The sequence below is a fragment of the Nannospalax galili genome, unplaced genomic scaffold (assembly GCF_000622305.1).
Source record: "Nannospalax galili isolate Female #2095 unplaced genomic scaffold, S.galili_v1.0 scaffold1488, whole genome shotgun sequence".
Classification (NCBI taxonomy): domain Eukaryota; kingdom Metazoa; phylum Chordata; class Mammalia; order Rodentia; family Spalacidae; genus Nannospalax; species Nannospalax galili.
This window is the reverse complement of record NW_008358859.1, coordinates 2,910,001-2,921,119: the sequence shown is the minus strand read 5'-3', so window position 1 is coordinate 2,921,119 and position 11,119 is coordinate 2,910,001. Positions and strand designations below refer to the sequence as shown.

The 11,119-nt window shown below is 43.4% G+C and overlaps 1 protein-coding gene across 8 annotated transcripts in view; it reads left to right on the top strand.

Annotated features, from left to right (window-relative positions):
* Positions 1 to 2,520: 2,520 nt before the first annotated feature.
* Rere (arginine-glutamic acid dipeptide repeats) overlaps positions 2,521 to 11,119 on the top strand; it is a gene marked incomplete at its 5' end in the record, with an annotated part of 132,223 nt that continues 123,624 nt past the window's right edge. For all 8 annotated transcript variants that reach the window (XM_029558304.1, XM_008822455.2, XM_017795423.1 and 5 more), the window contains 3 exon segments: positions 2,521 to 2,569; positions 9,128 to 9,252; positions 10,453 to 10,552. In XM_029558304.1, the coding sequence (XP_029414164.1) occupies positions 2,521 to 2,569; positions 9,128 to 9,252; positions 10,453 to 10,552 (274 nt within the window).

Below are 11,119 nucleotides of genomic sequence, written 5' to 3'. Positions count from 1 at the left end.
TGTAATGCAAATTACTCTTGTCTTTACTTCTCCTTCACATCTCCTATTCACCAGTCAAGGATCTTTTCCCCCTAGAGATAAGAGTTATACAGTTTGGGAGTCTTTTAGATAGACCTGCTGATGGGTTACTCCAATTGCCCCACCCTCGTCCCTCTTCAGCTTGGAAGAAGCCAGAACAGTCAGTGTCCCGATTCCCTATCAGCAATTTGGGTAACTCCTTCAGAGGATGGTGTGATAAGAATAGGAGGTAGGAATTGACTAGGCAGTTAGGCTAAAGAGACCCCAAAGAAAAGTAGCCAGTTTCTTGGCTAAAAGTCAAAATGTCCTTGAGCCTCTTAGCAACCTACTCCGTTCCAGAGGCCCAAAATGTCAAAAGTATTTAGGGAGTTGTATCCAATCCTTAAAAGATTTCAGGAATACCTCTTCAGAAGGGGGAATGTTAGAGTAACCAAAAGTCCCATAAAAATAAATAAATAAATCAAAGAAGAAGAAAGAGTACATTAAGTTATCAGAAAAAAAGTGATGGGGTGATATGGGAGGAGTCGGAGGGGAGGGAGTGGGCATGGATTTGATCAAAACACCTTATATGCATGTATGAAATTCTCAATAAATTATTAAAAAAATAAATAAGTGAAGAGAGAGAGTGAGACTGGGGTTGTAGCTCACTTTGTAAAGTGCTTGTCTAGCATGCATGAATCCCCATGTTCAATTCCCCACAGACCAGACAAACTGAGTGTGGTGCAACACACTTTTAATCTCAGCACTCAGAACATGGAGGAAGGAGGATCAAAGTCATCCTCAGCTACCTAGTGAGTTTGAGGTCAGCCTGGTTTACACAAGACCCTGGAAGGGAGAGAAGAGATGCTGGGCCGAAGGATTCCCAAATGAATCAATGGCTTTCTGAAATTTATTAAGTGCACACGTCATACTGGTAAAGCAACAGGTCCACGGGAGAAAAAGACAACATACCTTCCTCTTGATTGTGTTCTTCAGCTTAATACAAAGCAACAAACTATTATGAAGCTGTTCCTGCTATTCAGCAGCCTGTGTTCCTGCTGCCTGTATAAGCAATGTGGTCTTGTCAGTCAGTCAGTGTTTTCCTGAGCTAGCCTACTACCTTTTTACCACTCCAAGCTGCAGGTGCTAGAGAGCTCAGGGAGGACAGGCTTTTTTGTCTACCATTGTGCATCTTGTCAGTGCCCTGTGAAAATAATAAATAAAAAAAGAAAAAAAAAGTATTTATTATTTTTATTTTATGTGTATGAGTGTTAATACCTGCATGTAACTAAGTGCACCCGTGTCGTGCAGTGCCTGAGGAGGACAGAAGAGTCTGTCAGATCCCCTGGAACTGGAGTTACAGACAGTTGTTAGCTGCCATGTGGGTGTTGGGATTCGAACCCAGGTCTTCTGCAAGAACAGCCAGTGTTCTTAACTGCTGAGCCATCTCTCCAGCCCCTGTTTTGGTGTTTTTGAAACAGGGCCGCCCTGTAGCCCCAGCTGGCCTGGAACTCCCTATATAGACCAGGCTGGCCTCTATCTCACAGAGATCCTCCTGCCTCTGCCTCCCAAGTGCTGGGATTAAAGGTGTGCATGATGCCAGGCTCATTTATTTATATACATGTGTGTGTATGTATATGAGAGAGAGAGGGAGGGGAGAGAGAGAGAGAGAGAGAGAGAGAGAGAGAGAGAGAGCGATGGAGACCAGGCTGGCCTTGAACTCACAGAGTTCCACCTGCCTCTGCCTCCCAAGTGCTGGGATTAAAGGCGTGCGCCACCACACCTGGCTGTGAGTGTTTTGTCTGAATGTATGTAAGTGGACCTGTGTGTACAGTGTCTTAGAGGCTAGAGGAGCATGTTGGATCCCCTGGAATTATATTTATGGACAGTTGTTGACTGCCACGTAGGTGCAGGGAACTGAATCCAGGTCTTCTGCAAGAGCAGCCAGTGCTCTTAACACAGAGCCATCTTTCCAGACAGAGTCTCACGAATCTCTGGCTAACCTCAGACTTTCTCTGTAGCTGGTAATAGCCTTGATCTTTAGATCCTCTTGCCTCTACCTCCTAAGTGCTAGGATTATAGGTGTGCACCATTGCACCTGATTTATGTGGTGCTGGGAATCAAGCCAGAGCTTTGTACATGCTAGGCAGGTACTCTTCCAACTGTGTCCCATCCCTAGTCCTTAGCAGTAAGTACATATTTCTTGAATGAGTAATGTCAAATGACTCAGTGTGTGTTATAGGATCATGAAAAGAAGGTGTCTGGCTGTTATCATGCTATAAGCCATGTTCCTCTAAAGCAAGAAAAAAAATAAGGTATAGAAGGTAACATAGGAGGCTGCAGAGACGTTGAAGGGTTAGCCTGTGGGTGTTAACGTCTGAGGCAACATTAGAAACAATGAGGAAGTGAATTCTTCCTTAAGCTGTCCCTCATTTATTTGAAGTGAAATACTTTCCTTTTGAAAAAATGTGAGGATGTTTGTGCCAGAACAACTGTGTTAAACTTCTGTTCCTTTCATGACAGGAGGCTGAACAGCACCCAAGGGGAAATTCGTGTTGGTCCTAGCCATCAGGTAAAGTACATTTCAGTAACTTAGTATCTCTTACTTTTCTGCTGTACCTTTATTCTGTTGAGTAGCATCTTAGAACTGTTACTGCTATGGAGATGTTTCTTTAAATGCAGAGTTAAGGGTTTTTGAAGGGGGGCTGTTGGGTTTTGTGTTTGGTGTATATACACTTGGATGTGTGAATATGCATGCGAAGGTCAGGGAAGGATGTTGGTTATTCTGTTTTTCATTCTCCACTTTATTCCTTTGAGACAGAGTCTCCGACTGGACCTGGAGTTGGGTGGTGGCCAGCAAGTCCCAGCCATCCTCGCACATCTGTTGCCCACAACTTGGATTTCATACATGCAGCCACACCTTGCTTTTTGCATAGGTGCTAAGGAATCTGAACTCAGGTCCTCATGCTTGTGCAATAAGTGCTCTAACCCATTGAGCCATCTTATCAACTCAAGGGCTTTTATATTGTTGATTTCTAAGCTAGTGTCTTGCTTTATAGCCAGAACTGGCCTTAAAGCTTGCTATGTAGCACATGCTGAACTTGAACTCTCAATCCTCCTGCTTCTGCCTCCCCAAGTACTGGAATCATAGGCCATGTGCACCAACCACATCTGGCTTCAGAGGGCTTTCTTCCTGCCCCAGATCAACTTTATATTAAAAAAACTAATAAACAAACAAAACACAACATGAAAAACTGAGAGGCTGGGGGGCTTGCACCCAGGCTTGGTGTCGGGATAGACACGATGGACAGGAAAAGTGAGGATGTAGAGCAACATATGGTGTAAAACAGATAAAGGAATGGTGTGATTAAACCCATTATTTTGTATGATAACTTAAAAGTTAATACATGCCGGGCATGGTGGCGCATGCCTTTAATCCCAGCACTTGAGAGGCAGAGGCAGGCGGATCTTTGTGAGTTCAAGGCCAGCCTGGTCTACATAGTGAGTTCCAGGACAGCTGGAGTTACAGGGAGACCCTGTCTCAAAAAGAAAAAGAAAAAAAAAAAAAAAAAGATTGCCTTTAAGGATATAGTTCAGTGACATTATGCACATTCTTATGCAACCATCATCACTATGCGTTTCCAGAACTTAATATTTTATGACACTGAAACTCTATACCCATTAAGCAATAGCCCCCTCTTCTTCCATTGCCCAAGTCCCTGGAACCAGTATTCTACTTCCTGTCTGTGTGTTTGACGATTCTTCATCATGTTAAGTGTCACCACACAGCACTTGTCCTCTGTGACTAGTTCATTTCACTCAAGATAAATGCCCTCAAGGTTCATCCATTTGTAGCATGTGCTACAGTTGCCTTTTTTTAAGACAATAATTGTAGCTGGGCATGGTGGGAGATCCTGTCTCAACAAAAAAGACCAAAGAAAATTAATGATAATAATAAATAAATAAATCTTTTTTTGGTGTCTTTTTGAGACAGGGTCTCCCTGTAGCCCCAGCTGTCCTGGAACTCACTATGTAGACCAGGCTGGCCTAGAACTCACAGATCCCCCTGCTTCTGCCTCTTAGGTACTGGGATTGAAGGGGTGTGCCACTGCACCTGCAACAAAAGATTTATTTTTGACTATGTAAGTGTCTGTGTAGGAATATGCACATGAGATCAGGTGTGCATGGAAACTAGAAGTGATGGATCTTCTTGGAGCTAGAGCTACAGGCAGTTGTGAGCCACCTGAAGTGTGTGCTAGGACTGGAACTTGGGTCCTCAGAGCTTCTGCAAGAGCAGTACACTTAACTGCTGATCCATATCTCTAGCTCACCCCATCTTTACTTTTATAAAGATTTATTTTTAATTATGTGCATGTGCACATGAATGTGGTTGCCCACAGAGGCCTCAGATCCCCTGGAGCTAGAGTTACAGTGGTTGTGAGCGTCTCATGTGGGGTCAGGTCTTCTGGGACAGCAGTATATTCGTTTAACCCGTGAGCCATCTCTCCAGGCCTAATTCTCATCTCTTTACGCCTGTGAAGTTCTTCCTTTGTGTTTTACACTTCTTGATAATCAGCAGTTAAATGCAGAAATTTAATCACATTCTAGTTTGGTACATCTTGAAAAAATGCTTCATGGGTAGTGGTGTGCACTCCACTAGGAGGCACATCTCAGTTTAGTAGCAGCCACTGATTGCTCCTTAAATATATTATTTTATAGGAATGTCAAATTATGACTGGGTAGTTCTGTCATCTCATTTATCTGCTGAGTAAACGAATCTTCTTCCTTGTCCAGGAGTTGGTTTCCTGAATCATATAGGAAAGGCAAGATACATACTTGATTCTGGCCCCCTGTTTACCAGTTTTCAAAGTATTAAATTGGTTCCACGTCTTCCAGTGATTGCCAATAAATTTTTCAAAAACATTTTACTTATGTTTATTTCATGTATATGAGTGTATTGCCTTTACATATGTAAGTGCACCACTGTCATGCAATACCTGCAGAGCTCAGAAGAGGGCACCTGATCCTCTGGAACTGGAGTTACAGATGGTTGTTAGCTGCCATGTGGATGCTGGGACTAGGACCCAGGTTCCCTGCAAGAGCAGCCAATGCTTTTCACTAACCACTGAGCCATCTCTCCAGCCCAGATTACTAGTGAATTTAAAATTCTTTTCTTTGGAAGGCAGAAGCAGGCAGATCTCTGGTCTATGTGGTGAGTTCCAGGCCATCTGGGGTTAAAGGGAGACCCTGTTTCAAAAAGCCCCCCAAAACAAAAAAAAAACCCAAAAATCAAATAACCAAATAAAATTACTTTCTTTCATATGCCTGTAATCCTGATACTTAGGGTAAAGAGGCAGGAAGATCAGGAGTTTGAGGCTAGCCTAGGTTACATGAGACCTTTGTCTCAAACAAAAGAAAACATAATTGTTTTCTTTATTTTTTATGCTTAATTAATATGTGTGTGTGCAGGCATGCATACGCCACAGGACTTGTGTAGCGGTCAGAGAACGCTTTGCAAGAGTGAGTCCTTTTTCTGCCATATGAGTTCCGGGGATCAAACTCAGGTTTTGCTGCAAGTGCCATTTTGCTGGCCTTCCTTTTCATTTTACAATATTTTATTTATTATTTTTATTTTATCTGTGTGTTTTGCCTGTATGTGCACCTGTGTCCTGTTATGTGTAATTTTTCATTTATTTCAGGGTTTTTTGTTTGTTTGTTTTGTCTTTTGAGACAGGATCTGTCTCCCTGTAGTCCCAGCTGACCTGAACTCACTATGTAGACCAGGTTGGCCTTGAACTCACAACCATTCCCCTGCCTCTGCCACCCGAGTGCTGGGATTAAAGACGTGTGCCACCACACCCGGCTTAATTTATTTCAGGTTTTATGAGGTTGGGTTTTTTTTTTTGTCTTTTTTTGAGACAGGGTCTCCCTGTAGCTCCCAGTTGTCCTAGAACTCACTATGTAGACCAGGCTGGCCTTGAACTTAGAGATCCACCTGCTTTCGCCACCGGAGTGCTGGGATTAAAGGCGTGCGCCATCATGCCCAGCTTTTCTGTTTGCTTTGCGCAGTATTTTCTGGTTTCCATGGCCAGGTCTAGAGCTCCTCATTTCCTTCCCCTTCATAGACTTCATGTGTAATGAAATTGTTTTGTCAGCTCCCATGGTGGTTGTTTGTGCTGCCTTGGGTCCTTCCCTTTTACAAACGATGCCTCAAGGATTGGCCTATGCATACTGATTTTTTATAGTTTTGCGAATGTACCTTTGAGTATATCTGCAGAAAAGAGGTGGCTGGCCTAGAGAGCAAATTCATATTGTAATTTCAAGGACACTTCCAAGTTCCCCTCCCTAATCACTTGGTGAATGAAAGTATAGTGTCTGTCTTTAACTTGCATTCCTCTTGTCTGCAAAGTTGACCCTAATTTACTACCATTAAAGCCATTTCCATCTTTTTTTCTGTGTTCTGCTTAATTATACTGCTAGTCATTTTTTCCCCTTTAGGGGTTGGTTTTGTTCCCCTACAATAGTACCTTTAAATTAATTTAACAGCCATTGTAAAACTATTGTACTAAGTGCTGTACTTGGTGCTGAGGAAGCAAAGCTCAGTACTAATCAAAGACCCTTCCTGGCTTGATGATGCATGCCTTTAATCCTAGCACTTGTGAGTTTGAGGCCAGCCTGGTCTACATAGTAAGTTCCAGGCCAGCTGGGGCTACAGGGAGACCCTGTCTTATCTAGAAGACCTTTCCTTACCAGTCTCTATCCTGTGTTAATTTATTTTTATTATTTTTTTATTTTATGTGTATGAGTGTATTGCCTGCATGTATGTGAGTGCACCCCTGTCATGCAATGCCGAGGAGGTCAGAAGATGGCTTTGGATTCCCCTGGAACTGGAGTTAAGGTTCATTTGATGCTGGAAATCGAACCCCGGTCCTCTGCAAGAGCAGTCAGTGCTCTTAACCACTGAGCCACCTCTCCAGCCCCCTCCTGTGTTAAATTTTATCCCAGTATTTTCACTATTTAGGCAGAATTAATTGTGACACCCCAAAACAAGCTACAGAAGTTAGTTCTAAGTGTAAAAGGAGCTGTCCTTTGCTTGGCATGCTGTCACACACCTATAATCACACTCAAGAGAGGCTGAGATGCAAGCAAATTGTGAATGGAAGGTCTGGGCTGCATAGCAACCCTGTCTCAAAACCAGCCAGCCAGCCAGAGAGTACCCTTGTTTGGAATGTGAGTGTTTCACTTGCATTTGGAGACATCAAAGGTGGGCTGTAGAGCAGAGCTTATAGACTGTGGGCTTGGAAGACACATGGTCTGTTGATGGCATGGTTTTTTTTTGTTATTTTTTAAATATTTTATTTATTATTTTTATGTGTATGAGTGTATTGCCTGCATGTATGTGAGTGCACCCGTGTCATGCAGTGCCATGGAGGTCAGAAGAGGGCTTCGGATTCCCCTGGAACTGGAGTTGAGGACGGTTTGTAGCTACCATGTGGGTGCTGGGAATCAAACCCCCGTCCTCTGCAAGAGCAGTTAGTGCTCTTAACCACTGAGCCGTCTCTCCAGCCCCAATGGCATGTTTGTCACACAGCTGTTTTAAAATCTGCATATCTAGTATTCAAATTTGAATACATGGGGGGGGGTTGGATTTTTGTTGTTGTTGTTCTTTTTGTGACAGGGTCTCCCTGTAGCAGAAGCTGGCCTGGAACTCTCTATGTAGACCAGGCTGACCTTGAATTCACAGAGATCCACCTGCCTCTGCCTCTGCCTTGCCTCTGCCTTCTGAGTGCTGGGATTAAAGGTGTGCACCACCATGCTTGGCTTGAAAATACGAGGTTTTGCTTAAAGATTTCTGCATCTTTTTTAATGGGGGCATGAGACATGGACAGAAGATGGTGTGAACATTGAGTTCTATTCCACATGATAGCATTCCCTGGATGGGGCAGCACTGTCCTGTCTTTGTCTCACATTGGTTCACTTCCCTCCTTGGAACATATTACCTCTAGGTCTAGTACAGGAACCACTGTATGCTTGTGGCTCAGAAGCTCTTGCACCCTGCTAGTCCAGATTGAGATGTGCTGTTTTGTTTCGATGTGCAGCTAGGCTGCTGGAACTCACGTGTGTGCTGCTTGTTTCATCCAGTGCTTGCTTATACTCGTGTCTGTTTCATTCTCTTAGACCGACCTGGGTTCTGTGTGAACTGGAGCCTTTTAACTTCAGCAGAATTTGAAATATCAAACCAATAGGCCATGTTCATCTTTGCTGAGATAAGAGTGTTGAGTATCTTGCAGATATCTGACACTTCTGGGCCTCCAATGGCCACAGCAGCCATAGTACCTGCTTACCCTTGCTTGCCTCAGCAGAGGGAGGGTAAGGAAATGCTGGAGTATTTTAATTGATGATTTAGAACCATGGTTGTTAATTTTTTTTTTTAATGCTCTTATGTATGATGAGTTGTTCCTATATGTACCATTCGGTTTACTCTAGTGGTTCACAACAAAGTATGAACCATGCCTTTTATTCCAGAGAATTCTTTTCTGTCCTTTGATAAGCAGTTCTCCTCCCTTAACCACTGCTGTTTCTACCACATAAGTCAAGTCAAATGTTTTTAGTGTTAACTTTAGCAGTTCAGTTTTTGAAATGTTAACCATGATTAATAGTTTTAGTGACTCCTTTGAGAGTAACATTAACGTAATAGCTCACTTAGTTTCTTTGCCAGTATCCTTAGGTGAGTTTTGTAGCTTGCATGGTCTCCCTTGTAAAACCTGTGTTGCAAATGGACGTCTTACTCTTATCCAGAAGCAGTTTATTATCCTATGATATTTTTTGACTTTGCTTATTTTACCTGGGTGTCCAGTTGCTTCCCTCTTTGGATAATGTTGGTATAGGTTGGCTTTGACGCTGTTTGCTGCTCTTTAAGGAGGAATTCAGCAGCCTTTTGTGACATCTGTGGTGAAATGATCCCAACATGGGATGTAGGCCAGTTTCATGACTCGTGATAATGTTCTTTCCTTCCTGCTGCCTAAGGAAAGAGGCATAGTGGGCCATTGTGTCGTCCTGACTCCAGCCTGCTGTGACAGCTCTATTCAGCACTTACCTTGATGATGATTTCTTTATCCCTGTTTTACAGGCCAAACTTCCAGATTTGCAACCATTTCCTTCTCCAGATGGTGATACTGTGACCCAGCATGAGGAACTGGTATGGATGCCTGGAGTCAGTGACTGTGACCTCCTCATGTACTTGAGGGCAGCAAGGTAATGGGAATCTTCCCATCTTGCTTTCTGAATTGGGCTATCTGGGTTGAAGCTTCTCCTTTCCTCTTTTTATTTGTAAATGAGGCATTCTTTTCACTTTAAGTTTTGCTGTATGTTCAATTAATCCTTCTTACCTGAGAAAAATAGCTTGCAGTTGTTTTCTTTCTTGATATTTGCCTCACATCAGACTTCAGAGCTCTTCAGAAGACACATCTTCAGCCATATGTAGTTCCTAGTACCTCTCTCGCTGCAATTGTGTGAGTCAGTCACCCCACCTTACAGTTCTATTACTGAGCTCATGTTCTCTCTGCAGTGGCTGTTCATTAATGTCTGACCCAAACTTGACATTTCTGTGGCTTCCCTACATGAGAACATTTATCTGTGATTATCTTGAGGACCTTGGGAACATGCAGATGCCATAGATACAAGAAGGAACATGCCATAAAGCAGGCAGAGCCTTCCTTTGACTGCAGTGATTGGTTTGAGCCTCACTACAGCATCACCTCTGTGCAGTAGAAAATGCTTGAGAGCACAGGTTGGGGCACCAGAGTTCCAGCTTGGTAATCATGGTTAGCAGTGCTGTGCACAGTGGGGATGAAAGCATATAAATGGGGTCACCAACAGTGAGTTATCCTTCTCTTACTTTCCACTTTGTTCTGGTGGTGGCTTTTTGTTTGTTTTGAGATGAGATGGACTCACTATGTAACTCTGGCTGGCCTGGAACTTAACAGAGATCCCAAGAGCCTCTGCCTCCTGGGTGCTGGGATTAAAGGTGTGTCCTACCCATGCCTGGCTTCACTTCTCACTTTTAATTCACCTAAAGGTACTTGATATGTAGGTGAAAGAAATTAATTTTACATATTTTCTAGGAATTTTCAAAAAATTGACACATAGTAATAGTAGATATGGAGACTTTGAAAAGGTCATTATCTATTGGAGTATCTAGGCAAATAGATTTAGATCACTCATGTGCTCAAATCTAAAATCTTAGCACCCCACAAGCAGGGGAGGAAGTAACAGATGGGGCCAATAGAAAGTTGTTTCTGAGGGTGTGAAGGGCTGTAAGCAGGACTGGGAACTCTGACTTACTGTGTTTAGGAATGGAATTGGGGCTGAAAAATGTGCTTTGAAACCTGAGGGTTAAGACCACTGTGCTGGGTGGCTGTGTGCTGATGAAGGAAACTGTTCTTTTTCCCAAAGGAGTATGGCAGCATTTGCAGGGATGTGTGATGGAGGCTCAACAGAGGATGGCTGTGTTGCAGCATCTCGGGACGACACCACTCTTAATGCACTGAACACAGTAAGTCCCTGGACTTGGGCTATAGAGACTATGAGATGAGTAGGTCCTACATTAAGTCCCTCCTTGGGGTATATGACTATGAGATGAACATGGAGCAAGGTGTGTAAGGTGGGCATGGAACAGGATGTAGTGAGCACTATGGTGTTGGTGGGATCTAAAAAAGAATTGTAGGGCTGAAGAGACTGTCCAGTGTTAGGAGAGCTTGCTGCTCTTGCAGAGGACCCGAGTGCTATTCCCAGACCCCACATCAGGCACCTCACAACAGCCTGTAACTCCAGGTCCAGGGGAACCCACATTCTGCTGGTATCTACAGGTACCCACACATGGTATACACTCTCTCACACACACATATATAAAGAAACAAGTTTTGTAAAAGACTGGTGGTCTTGGCCATTGGAGTCTGTGACTGTAGGCTAGTGATATTGTGCCTCCAGGTCTGTTTCCTAATCTTTTCAAACCTCAGGATTGTGGGACGCCTTACTAGCAGCAGTCTACACTGAGATCTCATTCAGCTAGGTACTGTGCATAGATGATCATATATAACCCTCGTAGTACATCATAAGGGAG